Source organism: Bos javanicus, chromosome 3, assembly GCF_032452875.1.
Source record: "Bos javanicus breed banteng chromosome 3, ARS-OSU_banteng_1.0, whole genome shotgun sequence".
Lineage (NCBI taxonomy): Eukaryota > Metazoa > Chordata > Mammalia > Artiodactyla > Bovidae > Bos > Bos javanicus.
Window position 1 is genome coordinate 16504074 of NC_083870.1, and position 14865 is coordinate 16518938.

At 39.7% G+C, this 14865-nt stretch overlaps 1 protein-coding gene across 8 annotated transcripts in view; it reads left to right on the forward strand.

The window, feature by feature from the left end:
- The first annotated feature begins 483 nt into the window (after positions 1-483).
- The window catches only part of NUP210L (nucleoporin 210 like), a 102187-nt gene continuing 87805 nt past the window's right edge, over positions 484-14865 (forward strand). For all 8 annotated transcript variants that reach the window (XM_061404766.1, XM_061404790.1, XM_061404776.1 and 5 more), the window contains exons 1-7: positions 484-816; positions 2328-2464; positions 8502-8633; positions 9523-9616; positions 10139-10289; positions 12606-12738; positions 13666-13824. In XM_061404766.1, coding sequence (XP_061260750.1) covers positions 620-816; positions 2328-2464; positions 8502-8633; positions 9523-9616; positions 10139-10289; positions 12606-12738; positions 13666-13824 — 1003 coding nt within the window. In that variant the 5' untranslated portion in view covers positions 484-619. The remainder of the gene's footprint in view (positions 817-2327; positions 2465-8501; positions 8634-9522; positions 9617-10138; positions 10290-12605; positions 12739-13665; positions 13825-14865) is intronic.

A 14865-nucleotide genomic window follows, 5' to 3' on the forward strand; every position in this document is an offset into this window, starting at 1 on the left:
TAATACTTTGTTAGATATTTGGAGAAAACAAGTTAATTTAACAAGAGGTCCTCTCAGAGTATTTGCTTACAGACAGGTTGTGTGAGTGGATAACTTTCAAAGCTGCCTTTGAGACGCCAGTGCCTGGCATTTCCTGCACTCTGGCCTTGAGGCTGGACATGAATCTGACTTACTAGTAAAAATGACACAGCTTCCTTGACAAAGTCCAGCTGTTTATACCAGAGACTGGAACAATTTTTTCCATTTATATGCACGGGCCAATGCTGACGGGAAATTATTGCCCCCCAAAAAAGTTGGTGGGGGGTTGCTCTAGGAGTCAAACCCATAGTAGGCAACAGAAGGAGAAATTTAACTGGGAGAGATTTTTCAGGTTTTTCTGCTTGTTCTTTACTATTAAAAAGGCCTGCCACCCAATATTTAAGAAGGTAGCCCTTTAAGTGGGTAGCTAGCTGGGTTTCTGCCTTAAAGTTAACATAACGGCTTGTTGGAGCCCTTCCTAAAAACATTCCCATAATTCCAAGCGGTACGGCCGCCTGTTGACGTCACGCCTGCGGATTGGCTGATATTGGAGCTGAGGGCACGGCTGTAGTTAAGCGAGGAGACGGAGTTGAAGGGCGCCATGACTACAGTTGGGTCGCCAAATCCCCGAGGCTTCGGGCTGTTCTGCGTGACTCTGCAGGGCCTCCTGTTTCTGCTTCTCTTTTTGCTTGGAACCCTGGCCAACAAACTTAATGTACCACAGGTGTTGCTACCCTTTGGCCGGGAGCCAGGCCGGGTTCCTTTCCTGCTGGAGGCTCAGCGGGGCTGCTACACTTGGTGAGGCGTGGCGGGATCACGGAGAGTATGCACCCCCACGCCACCCAGGAAGAATGGGAAGGGTTCATTGAACGGAAGACGCCACCGGAATACTGTGTGGTCACTAATCCTGAAGAGCCTTGCCTGTAGGGATCAGGGGTGGGAAGTCAGCAGGAATGGAGGGCCAGCCCTTCTAATACGGCCTGCCCTCGTGTGGGATGTTTTCAGCTTATGTGTGGGTCCTTTTATGAGCAGTTAACGTGTGAGATTGGCTTTCTCATGGTATGTGTTGGGAGGGGTAGTCACTATGTGAACAGCTGTCAGGGTATAAGGAAACCCTGTGTTGGTGGCCTTAGACAACCATGGCTACCCACCGCAAAGAACTTTCAGTGTTAAGAGCTAGGACGAGGAGTTCCCAAAGTCTGAGGAAATTTATTGAGGGGCTAGAGAGGCTTAGGATGTGCGAGTTCGCTGCAAACTAAAGTGAGGTTTTAAGTGTAAAAACACTTAACTATTATATACATAACTAAGCACTTTGCATGTGTTAACTCATTCCGTTTTTACAGTCTTATCAATTAAGCGCTATTTTTTCCATTTTACAGGTGAGTGAATTGAGGCATAGATAATATGAAGTATAAACTTGTGTGAGAAGGTGTATTTTAGGTGGAGATAAGATTTGCCTGTCACATATTAATATGTTTCCTCCCTCATATGAGAGTACTCTCTTGAAGTGTACACTCAAGTTTGGGGTAATCAACTCTGGTGGGAATGACTTTCTGACTGAGGATGAAAAGACATGATTCTCTGGCGTGAGAGAACCCAACCATAGGTTGTATGGTTTCCTAAGGGTAAGGGAACCTAGCTCAAGTGGGCTCCACGGTATCAGAGGGCTCATCCTAATTGGAGATTTCCCTTTACCATCACTGAAGAGAAGCACCAAGTTTTCTCCAGTGTAAGAAGTTCATCTCCCATTTTATGAGTCTGTATAAGGAAATCAGGCTTACACAGTGATCCATTGTGACGTATCTCCTGACTGAGGATGATGGAAGGCGTCAATCTAGGATTGAAGGAATCAATCAATTCCTTCCATCCATCCAAAAATATTAATGATTTTTTAAACTGTATTTTGAGTTGGACTCATGCCTCATAATTTTAGCAAGATTTCCACCTTAGATAGCAACAGTCCAATTTCTAGGATTGGAGGAAATTCATTCCTCAGAGTTTGAGAAGCCAGGTCTCTCATTGTTGGAAACAACAGCATCAATCCTATTTTTACATACTGAGGGAAGATTGTGACACTTTAAATACTGAGGAAGGAATGTAACTTGGCACAAGGGATCACTGGAAAATGTTCTCATCAGTCTCTTCCACTTAAATCTTACCTCTTTAAGCAATGTTTCTATTTTAAAGAAAAACCTATAAATACACCTGGTAGTATGTCACATGGAAAAACTATAGGAACCTATATTCCACCAAAAGTTAATTTTAACCCACATTCGTATTTCATACTCTTAAGTGTTTTATCCTGGCAGGCATTCCACCCATCATGATGCAGTAACTGTTGAACCTTTATATGAAAATGGCACCTTATGTTCTCAAAAAGCTGTGCTCATTGCTGAATCTACCCAACCAATACGCCTCAGCAGTGTTATTCTTGCTCGAGAGATAGGTATGTTGAGACAAAACACACTATGTAACTGTTCCCCTGGAGTAGAAAAATCTGATGTCTTTTGTAGATGGTTAACACAGACAGTGTTGGCTTCAAATGCCCCTTAAGGTAGAAAAAAGGATTCCTGCAATATAAACCTTAATTGTGGCATCCTAGCCTGTAACTTTTAAAATTTTTTTATTTTTGAACATCCAGCCCTTGGCAATGTGCCTGACACAGAGCAGAAACTCTGGTTGGTTGAATCAGTGGAGAAGGGAAGGACCTATTTATCAGAACTAGCTTGGTTGTTACGTTCTGAGGTTGGTCTTGAGTGAGGCAAAAGGCAGAATAAAGACTAGTACTTCTCAGGCTTCCCTGGTGGTCCAGTGGTTAAGAATCTGCCTGCCAGTGCAGGAGACACAGGTTCAATTCCTGGTCAGGGAAGATCCCATGTGCCGTAGGCAACTAAGCCCACATGACATAACTATTGAAGTCCGAACACTCTAGACCTCATGCTTTGCAACAAGAGAAGCCACCACAAGGAGAAGCCTGAGCACCACAACTCTAGAGTAGTCCCCGCTCACTGCAACTAGACAAACAAAGCCCGTGTGCAGTAACAGAGACCAAGTGAAGCCAATAAATAAATAAAATAAAAAACTAGTACTTCTCAAGTACTAGTGCCATCTATGAATCTGCATCTTCATCACCTGGGAGCTTGTTAGAAGTGTAAATTCTCAGGCCGCACCTGATCTGCTGTATCAGAATCTCTGGAATGAGTCAGGGGATCTGTGGTTTTAATTTATGGCTTCAGCGGGTCTTAGTTGCTATGCCAGGGCATTCTCTAGTTGGAGTGAGTGGTGGCTGCTATTTGTTGTGGTGCTTGGGTTTGCCATTGCAGTGGCTTCTCCTTGGGGAGCATGGGTACAAGGTGCGCTGCTGCTGCTGCTGCTGCTAAGTCGATTCAGTCGTGTCCGACTCTGTTCAACCCCACAGACGGCAGCCCACCAGGCCCCACCGTCCCTGGGATTCTTCAGGCAGGAACACTGGAGTGGGTTGCCATTTCCTTCTCCAGTGCATGAAAGTGAAAAAGTGAAGTCGCTCAGTCGTATCCGACTCCTAGCGACTCCATGGACTGCAGCCTACCAGGCTCCTCCATCCATGGGAGTTTCCAGGCAAGAGTACTGGAGTGGGGTGCCATTGCCTTCTCCATCTAAGGTGCGCAGGCTTCAGTTATTGCAGCACTCGATCTCAGTAGTAGTTGTGCACAGGCTTAGCTGCTCCATGGCATATGGGATCTTCCCAGACCAGGAATCAAACCTGTGTTCCCTGCTTTGGCAGGCAGATTCTTAACCACTGAGTCACCAAGGAAGTCCCAGGGATCTGTGTTTTTAACAAGCTCTCCAGATGATTCTCATACGTACCGAAATTTGGGAAGCATATGCTAGTCTATTTTAGACCAGAGCAGCTTAAGAATTGCTATTTGTGTCCCTGAGTTTCTGGCATTTGGTATTTTCATATTGATAGGTCAGAAATATCTGCGTGGCTCTTAAATATTTTGATAAATTATATATCTATACTGTATTATTAAAAATAAATTTAAGATGTTTGGTATACCATATTTCATATAATTGAAGATGCCGTCTATTATAACTATTTTTAATGTACTACTAAGAACAACGTCCAGAGAAGGCAGTGGCACCCCACTCCAGTACTCTTGCCTGGAAAATCCCATGGACGGAGGCACCTGGAAGGCTGAAGTCCGTGGGGTCGCTGAGAGTCGGACACGACGACACGACTGAAGAACTTCACTTTCACTTTTCACTTTCTTGCATTGGAGAAGGAAATGGCAACCCACTCCAGTGTTCTTGCCTGGAGAATCCCAGGGACGGGGGAGCCTGGTGGGCTGCCGTCTATGGGGTCGCACAGAGACGGACACAACTGAAGTGACTTAGCAGCAGCAGCAAGAACAACATTGCCAACTAAACTGCTTTTCTTCACTTAGAATTTTTGCTTTATACCTATTGAAGGGCTCTTTTTGACTTAGATGGTTATTTTTATTGTGTATCACTCTCAAGCCTAATAAAAAGGAAATAAAATTAACTGGTTAAAATATTCCTAAGAAAAATTTAACATTTTTGCTTCATCTGAATCACTTTTTGATTGGGAATCATCAATGTCTGTGTTTATCCCCACAACATCTTCCTTTGTACCATTGAGACTGTTAGTGATGTTGCATTTCTTAAAAGAATTAAACCAAAACCACCTACAAGGTATTAGTATTGGACTCATTAGTTGGCTTTACAATTTATAAAGCTGACCTGTTTTGTCTCCAGCTTTGAGAAGGTTTCTAGCACATCTGAGTCGCCATCTTTCCCACTCTGTGTCCTTAACTGTTTGGTTCCAAGGGGAAAGAGTGCTCCACCACTGTTCACCATGTTTTATTCCAACTACTAATACCCATTCTGCAAGTTTGATGTTGGCCCTTTTAAAGTTCTCACAAGTGCAGTAAATGATAACTATGCTATGACTCCTGGTGGTTGACAGTTCTAAGATGTCATCAGTCATAAGATAAAACCCTAATTTCAGAGATGTTGAAATGTCAGAAAAATGAGTGTCTTGGAGTTGATGAAATATGAGATTTCAAAGATGAGAATCTTTGAGGACTGTGTCATGCAGGGCAGCTACTGTGTATAGAGAAGGATACAAAGATGAGAAAAGTGTTGCTTTGGTCACATATGCTCTTTTTAATGTAATTACTGTTTTCAAATTTTATTTATTTTTGGTTGCACTGGGTCTTTGTTGCTGTGAGTGGGCTTTCTCCAGTTGTGGTGAGAGGGGGCTACTCTTCATTGTGGTGCACAGGCTTCTCATTGCTATAGCTTCTCTTGTTGCAGACCATAGGCTCTAGGTGCATGGGCTCAGCAGTTGGGGCTCAAGCTCTAGAGCATGGGCTCAGTAGTTGTGGCTCACGGAATATTCTTGAACCAGATATCGAACCCCCGCCCCCTGCAGCAGGCAGATTCTTATCTGTACCATCAGGGAAGTCATGCAATTACTCTTAACTACGTGAATTCATTCTGATGTTGAAAGAGCACACAGTTGCTTGGAGAAATGTCAAATCTGGCTCTCAGCTTGGTTTCATCTGACTTGTGAATATTCCAAAATTATCTTTCAAATCAGCTTTCACAATTTTGCTATTAAAACAATTGTGTACATAGATGATGGAGATTCCCAGTAATGAATGGCAGTCTTAGTGTTCTACAAGATGCATTCTTATCTTAATGGAAACTGGCACTCTGAAATGGGAAGGGACATTTTGAAAGGGAAGAGCATGCCTTAAGAGAAACTCTTCATTTGTTTGACAGATATTGAATTACCTACTAACCATAAGGTATCTGTAAAGGTTAAAAGATTTAAGCACTCCATTGGTGTTTAGGTGCTTGGGATTTTGTTTATGATGTTTTTGGTGATAGTCTAATAGAGAAAATGAGTGGCTATGACAGAGATTAGCCACTAGCTACTAGGGAATTCCCTAGTAGCTCAAACAGGAAAGAATCTGCCTGCAGTGTGGGAGACCTGGATTCAATCCCTGGATTGGGAAGATCCCTAAAGAAGGGCATGGCAACCCACTCCAGTATTCTTGCTTGGAGAATTCCATAGACAGAGGAGCCTGGTGGGCTACATGGGGTCGAAAAGAGTTGGACATGACCGAGTGACTTTCACTACTACTCAACTGTGACAGAGATGGATAATGGTGAGAGACGAGGTGGGCATATTCTATTTGGTAAGAGTGTTAGATTTATTTTGATTTTTTGTTTTGTTTTGTTCTGACTAGATGTTACCTCTCTTTGATAAAATATTTAAAGAATATGAAAGGTTATATGTGAAAGTAGTGAAAGTGTTAGTCATTCAATCATGTCCTATACTTTGTGACCCCATTGTAGCCCATCAGGCTCTTCTGTCCATAGAATTCTCCAGGCAAGAATACTGGAGTGGGCAGCCATTCCCTTCCAGGGGATCTTTCCGACCCTGGGATCAAACCAGGGGTAATCTCCTGCATTACTGGCAGATTCTTTATTGTCTGAGCCACCAGGGAAACCCGAAAAGGTTATATAATGAAAAGTAAATCTCTAATCTCATTTCTCCAAGAGACAACCACTTTTCTGTATCATTCCAGATGTAGTCTATGAATATATGAAAATGCCTTTTTGTAGTGGGATATCTAGATTTTCAACCTTAGGTACAGGACAGGTAGAGGAGTTTGGAGATGAAGGCATAAATTTTAGGTATAAAAGTTCACGTGAAGGGTGAAGAAAGGGTTTAGACAGCTGAGTGATTTCGGTGGAGAGAATAGAATGGAATGATCAGTACATTTTGCACTGTGCTCAGCATGTGGTTATTGTTCAGCAAATACTTAAAAATTTTTTTAAATTTATTTATATTTCAGCTGCACTGAATCATTGTTTCTGTGCACAGACTTTCTCTAGTTGTGGCAAGCAGGGGCTACTCTTTGTTGTAGTGAAAGAGTTTCTCACTGTGGTGGCTTCTCTTGTTGCAGAGCAGAGACTTTAGGCACATGGACTTCAGTAGTTGTAGTCTGTGGTCTCGGTTGCTTCTCGGCATGTGGAATCTTCCTGGACTAGGGATCGAACCTCTGTTCCCTGCATTGGCCAGCAGATTCTTACCTACTGTACCACCAGGGAAGTCCCAAAATATTTTTAAATAATTTTTAAAAATTTAATTTATTTTTTGGTTGCATTGGGTCTTCACTGCTGCTCACAGGCTTTCTCTATTGTAGTGAGCTGGGGCTGCTCTTTGTTGTGGTGCATGGGCTTCTCATTGTAGTGGCTTCTCTTGTCGTGGAGCACAGGCTCTAGGTGAGTGGGTTTTAGTAGTTGTGGCACACAGAGTTAGTTTCTCCGAGGCATGTGGAATTTTCCTGGATCGGGGATTGAAACCGTGTCCCCTGGGTTGGCAGGCAGATTCCTATTCACTGTGCCACCAGGGAAGTCCCCAAAATAATTTTTATTTCACCCTTATTTCATCTTTATGGAAATAAGTCTACTTTCTGTACTGTTTCAATTTGTGTTTCTGAAGTTAATCATGACTATATTGGGCTTCTCTGGTGGCTCAGATGGTACAGAATCTGCCTGCAATGCAGGAGAACTGGGTTTGATTCCTGGGTCAGGAAGACCCCCCCGGAGAAGGGAATGGCAACCCACTCCAGTATTCTTGCCTGGAGAATTCAATGGACAGAGGATCCTGGCAGGCTGCAGTCTACAGTGTTGCAAAGAGTTGGGCACAACTGAGCAACGAACATATTGAGTGGAACCCTAGTTGGGTCTAATATGTGATTCTCAGGCTAAAAATCTCATGGTCCAAGAAAAAAAATTGAAAGAAATGAAGTGAGAAATTTATTGGCAGACAGGAATGGCATATGGTTGCCACCCTCTTACTTTCCTAAATAAACACATTTAAAAAAATATACTCTTAAAATTTCGTAAAAGGAAAAGCATTCTAACACTTCAAAAGTAATATTGAATATATATTCCTTTAAAGTGAAAGTGAAGTCTCTCAGTCGTGTCTTTGCGACCCCATGGACTGTAGCCTACCAGGCTCCTCTGTCCATGGGATTTTCCAGGCAATAGTACTGGAGTGGATTGCCATTTCCTTCTCCAGGGGATCTTCCTGACCCAGGGATCGAACCCGGGACTCCCACATTGTAGACAGACACTTTACCGTCTGAGCCACCAGGGAAGTCCCAGGGAATATATAAAGTGAATATATTTAATTTTATTATGTTTTAAAATTCTCATTTTTTGATGGGTGAATAAAAACATTATTATAGATCAGTGTCTGGGAATCACTGCTCTAGTGTCTATTCTTGTAAACAGATGCTCTTATATATTTTGTTGCTATGCTGTTTTCTTCCACAGGTTGAAAGGAACTATTATGCCTTTCTTTTTCTTAATATTTAGAATAAGCTCCTCAGTATATGAAACATTTAATAGATTCATGACCTGTTGAATTAAATTCTCAGTTTTTGGGTTCGTTTTAGTGACTGACCATGAACTGCGGTGTGATGTTAAGGTTGATGTGATAAACAGCATTGAAATTATATCTCGAACTCGGGAACTCTATGTAGATGATTCACCACTGGAACTGATGGTGAGGGCATTGGATGCTGAAGGTAACGAATGCCAGAGGATTCAACAAAATTACCTAAAATGAACACTTTTGTGTTTAGTTTTTGGAAACAGAAATTTGAGAGAGAAAAGTAGGTTGGAAATAATGTTTATTTTCTCATATGAAGTTCATGTGCAAGAAGAATTAACAATTCTGAGTGTGGTTTGATGTATTAACTACAGACTTTCATTAAAATTTCCTAGTTCAGAATCCAAATTCTGCTACTGGGCTTCTGCTAATGGTCCCAACAATTAAGAACATTTTTGGAGGGGAAAAAAAAAGTACATTTTGGAATTTATTATTATCTCTGTTTTGATCAGTCTACTTTCTGTAGGCCAAGAGAATTAAATGTAAACCTGTGAAAATTTTATAATTTTATCTTTCCTAAGACTGATTTTACATTGTTTTTCACATACTACACTTGTGTAATATGTAAAAAAAACCATTTTAATGCATTGCTTCTTTCTTTGTAAACTAGTGAAGAGCAATTTTTAAAATGTGAGAAATGAACATATTAGTAATATTCAAATCTAGTTTTTATAAAAATTTTTATTAGAGGGGCCAGGATTTAGGGATGACTGTCAACCCTGAGATAGATTATAAGGTGGCCTTTTTATGTTGAAAGGAACAGAAATAGTGCCATAATTTTGTCAACCAGCAGTTAACCAGCTTGAGTCATTTTCACTTTCAGAAAGCTTATACAGCAACCGTACTTACTCTGTGTAGGGGTCTTCCTGGTAGATGTGTTTTAATTCATTAATGGTAGTGCATCTATTTGTTAATGAAAGAGGCTTAAAAATAATTTTCTAGTTAAATTTCCCTTGCTTATTAAAGATACCTGAATATTTTTGAACATGTGATTTTGTCTTATCTGCTTTTGCCTTGCTTTACAGGAAATACTTTTAGTAGTTTGGCAGGGATGGTGTTTGAGTGGAGCATTGCCCGGGATAATGAATCAGCAATAGAAGAACTGTCTAGCAAAATTAGGTAACCTTGAAACCAAACCTAACTATGTGACTTTGAAGGAGACATCTGCCTTTGGGTAGCACACTGAACAGCAGTCATTTGTGTGGGTTTTGATCATTTTTCTATCTGGAACTATTTGGAACAAATAAATTTACCACGGGAAAATATGGCATGGCTGTAGGTACCTTGATGATGGCTTAATTTGAGTCACTGCAGAGGAGTTCATGAAATCAGAACTGTACAATTATTTGTCATATCTTCTGACACTTTTGTTTTTCAAGCTATCAACACTCACTGAAATACAGTGAGTGGATATTAGTGTGAAATTTTCTCTTCAATGCCCAGCAATAGCTCTCAGACAATCTGGGTTTTAGTCCTACAACAGTTTTAGCCAGAAGCGTATTAAGTACTTCTCTTTTATCTGGTCATTGTGGAAATTTTAAACTTTTGACACTATACAGACATTGAAGAGACTATGTTTAAAGTCTCTCAGAGCCTTATGGAAGAAGAATAATTTACTAGAAACAAAGTTTATCTCTTTAGGATTTTGAGATACTCTGAAGCAGAATATTCTCCCCCTGCATATATAGCTGAGATGGAAAAAGAAGAGAAACAGGGAGATATGATTTTGGTGTCTGGCATTAAAACTGGTGCTGCTATCGTAAAAGTTCGAATTTCTGAACCATTCTATAAGGTAAAAATTTAATGCTATAGACATTAAGTCTTGCCTATGGAATAGTTTCTTATGTTTGTCTATAATAGAAACCCTCTAACCTGATTGATTTAGGCCAATTGAAAAAGTTATTTGAAACGGATAAACATTTTTTGAAAACCTGTCTTCCTTAAACATGTTATTACCCAAGTACAATTACAAATGTTACTGGCATTTTCTCTTAAAACATAACTGCATTTTATTCACTAATCCTTTGATGTAGGTCCAAGACTTTTCTTTGTCTACGAATTCACTGGTCAAAAATATACATACTTATTCTTGCATAAATTAGTTTCTAGTTTCTTTTTCATTTTATTTTATGGTTGAGTGAAAAATTACACATGTGTGAAGCAATTTGAGTGCAGAATTCTAATATATTTTTCAAGGATATTCCCCTGGTCTTTTATATTTCTCACCTACACCTAATTTGATAGCAGTACGTCTTAGCTATCCTTTAATTTCTTTTTTTATTTAATTTTTTTCTTAATTAAAAAAGTTTTTTTTAAATTTATCCTTAGCTTGCCTTTAACTATTTTTTTAAAAATTAATTTTAAAAAATTAATTAATTAATTTATTTGTGCGGTAGTTTGTACATTCTTTGGCATTGTCTCTCTTTGGGATTGGAAGGAAAGCTGACCTTTTCCTGTCCTGTGGCCACTGCTGACTTTTCCAAATTTGCTAGCATATTGAGTGCAGTACTTTCACAGCATCATCTTTTAGGATTTGAAATAGCTCAGCTGGAATTCCGTCACCTCCACTAGCTTTGTTTGTAGTGATGCTTCCTAAGTTCCACTTGACTTTGCATTCCAGAATTCTGGCTCTAGGTGAGTGATCACACCATCGTGGTTATCTGGGACATGAAGATCTGTTTTGTATAGTTCTGTGTATTCTTGCCACCTCTTCTTAATATCTTCTGCTTCTGTTAAGTCCATACCATTTCTGTCCTTTATTGTGCCCATCTTTGCATGAAATGTTCCCATGGTATCTCTCATTTTCTTGAAGCGATCTCTAGTCTTTCTATTGTTTTCCTCTATTTCTTTGCCTTGTTCACTTAGGAAGGCTTTCTTATCTCTCCTTGCTGTTCTTTGGAACTCTGCATCAGATAGGTATATCTTTTCTCTTCTCCTTTGCCTTTTGCTTCTCTTCTTTTCTCAGCTATTTGTAAGGTTGTCTCCTCAGACAACCATTTTGCCTTTTTGAATTTCTTTTCCTTGGGGATGGTTCTGATCACCACCTCCAGTACAATGTCACGAACCTCCGTCCATAGTTCCTCAGGCACTCTGTCTATCAGATCTAATCCTTTGAATCTATTTGTCACTTCCACTGTATACTTGTAAGGGATTTGATTTAGGTCATATCTGAATGGCCTAGTGGTTTTCCCTACTTTCTTCAATTTAAGTCTGAGTTTGGCAGTAAGGAGTTCATGATCTGAGCCACAGTCAGATCATTGTGTTTTGGCTGCGCTGGGGCTTTCTCTAGTTGAAGCGAGTGGGAGCTACTCTATAGTTGAGGTGCGCAGGCTTCTCATTGTGGTGGCTTCTTTTGTTGCAGAGCACAAGCTCTAGGGCATGGGTTCAGTAGTTGTGATGCACAGGCTTAGTCGCTCCACAGCATGTGGGATCTTCCTCGACCACAGATTGAACCTGTGTCCACTGCATTGGCAGGCAGACTCTTAACCACTGGATCACCAGGGAAGTCCTGACTATAACTTTTCAAAACATTTAAATTTTTTATAGAAAACAACTCTTTTCATATAATGCTTTTTTTAAATTAATTATTATTAAAGTTGAGAAAAACAAATGTCTTTTGGCAAGCATTTAATTCAAGTGGCAGGAACATATATGTGGACATTCTAGAGAGCAGCCTATTAACTTTGTATTGGGTAAGCCTTCACAAGAATTGATATGTTCAACAAGGGATACAGACTAACTTAATCTGGAAAGTCAGTTCACTGGAGGTTGGTTAAAAGAATTTCAGTGCAATACAGTTAGGTCTTACTTTTTCCCATTTTATCACACTTGCCTTTTTATTTACCTACCCTTCTCCTTTAGAAAGCTTGTTGTTTTCTATTTTTTGTTTGAGTGACTTAATAAGTGACTTAGAAAGCTGACACTGCATTAATATTCATGATCACTTTTTAAGGCTAACTGAAATTATGATCTGTGCTTAGGAAAGCATTTTTTTAATCTTGGCAAAATATTTTAGAAGAAATTTATAAAAGTGAACTTTAATAAGGAGGACAGCCTTGAGGATTTTGCCTGTGGAAACTTTCTGTTTTTTTTTTTTTCCTTCTTTTAGAAAGTGGCAGCAGCATTGATACGTCTGCTTGTTTTGGAGAATATATTTCTTATACCATCCCAAGATATTTATCTCTTAGTAGGTGCATATATTAAATACCGAGTTGCAAAAATGGTTCAGGGAAGAATGACAGGTAAGTTGATTTAGCTTTTCCTAAGACTAACATTTCCCAAATCTTTTCTGCTAACAAGAGAAGCAGCTTCACATTATATGTGCAAAATACTTCTGTCTTATATTTTTGTGATAAAAGTACAGTTGACCCTCAAACAACACGGGTCTGAACTGTGCAGGTCCATTTATATGCAGATTTTTAAAAAATAAACACTACAGTACTACCTGATGTTTGGTTGGCTAAAAGCGTGCATGCAGAACTGGGGATATAGAGGGTTGACTAATACGTGGATTTTCAACTGCGTGGGGAGGTCGATGCGTGGGGGTTGTGTCAGTGCCTCTAATCCCTGTACTGTTCAAAGATCAACTGTATTCTTTAATTGCTGTACTTGAGCTAATACTGGACTGAGGTAGCCCACATATCTTAAACAGACTAATGCTATAGTTCAACTACTACTTAGCTTCAGTGCCCATAAGCATCTGAATTGTCTATTAAAACAACCAAAAGTTTACTAACTTAGGACAAGGGAAGAAGCTTTACCTAATAGTTAATAGAAGGGGCTAATAGAAGGGGTTTGAATAATCTTTGTAAAAAAGCTGTTTATTGAGAAACTCTGTTATCTGAAAAATTTAATACCCTGCTGATCCCAAAAGTCCCACTCAGTTTATAAAGTGTACATTTGCTCCATTAACATTAGTCCTTTATTTACTTTCCTAGTGGAGATCCCTCCTCCTACTTTTAGTTTACTGAGTTTTAAGAATATAAGCAACAATAAACTCATATAGTAGTCCCCCTCAATTTCTATATATGTAGAAATTCGTTATAGTTGGGAGGAAATAAAGAGAAAAGCAGATTTTGCTCTTACTTTGACCTGCTTCTTCTTATAATCCAACAATATATTATTGTCTATTGCTTTCATTATGGTTATGTATCTTTCATGTCTTACAGAGGTGAAATTTCCCCTGGAACATTATACATTAGAATTGCAAGACCACAGAGTTTCATGTAATATTTCTGTTTCTGGGAAAGTGGCTTCACTGGATGAGAAAACAGCTATGGTGACTGCTATCCAGCTGGGCCACACTAACCTTATCTTCGTCCACAAAAGTATCCTTTTCAAGTTTTCACTGCTAATCTATATTTCCTTGAGCAAGCTAGACATGTTCCTTGGTAAAATAACTGGTTAAGCATGATTATAACACTACTACATTTATTTTCCATAGGTTCTATCTTTTAAAAAGCACTATAAATTATTGTCACAGTTTCTAACAAAGGGTAGGTACAGAAGAATAGTTGGAATTTGGAATCTGTTGACTTCAGAACTTATGTGCAACATAATATAAATTGTAAATAGGCAGGGTTCCGTAGTGGCCCAGTACTAAATAATCTCCCTGCCAATGTAGAAGACACAGTTCAGTACCTGATCTGGGAAGATCCCACATGCAGCTCAGCAACTAGGTCTGTGCACCACAGCTACTGAACCTATGCTCTAGAACCTGGGAGCTGCAACTGCTGAAGGCCACACACCCTAGAGCCTGTGCACCGCAACTAGAGAAAAGCCCATGTGGCAGCAAAGACCCAGCACAGCCAAATATAAATAAGGTTATATTAAAAAATTATAAATAGGAGACTGGGGAGGACTTTGGAGGAACTTGTGTAACTGTTATTTAATTTGTTCTTGTTTTTACATGAATAATTGAGAAAAGATGATATTGTCTGCAGTGGCTACTTAATTGTTAAATTGAGGCAAGAGTAATTTTTTAATTAATATATTTTAATTGGAGGATAATTACTTTACAATATTGCAGTGGTTTTTGCCATACATCAACATGAATTACCCCCGGGTGTACATGTGTCTCCCCATCCTGAATCTCCCTCCCACCTCCCTCCCCACCCCATCCCTCTGGGTTGTCCCAGAACACTGGCTTTGAGTGCCCTGCTTCATGCATTGAAGTTGCACTGATCATGTATTTTACATATGGTAATATACATGGTTCAATGCTATTCTCTCAAATCATCCCACCCTCACCTCTCCCACAGGTCCAAAAGTCTGTTCCTTACATCTGTGTCTAAGAGTAATTTTAAAAAATTCACTAAACCTGCTCTGTAAGGATTGAACAAAGAGAGTTACTTAGAGCTCTAATATAG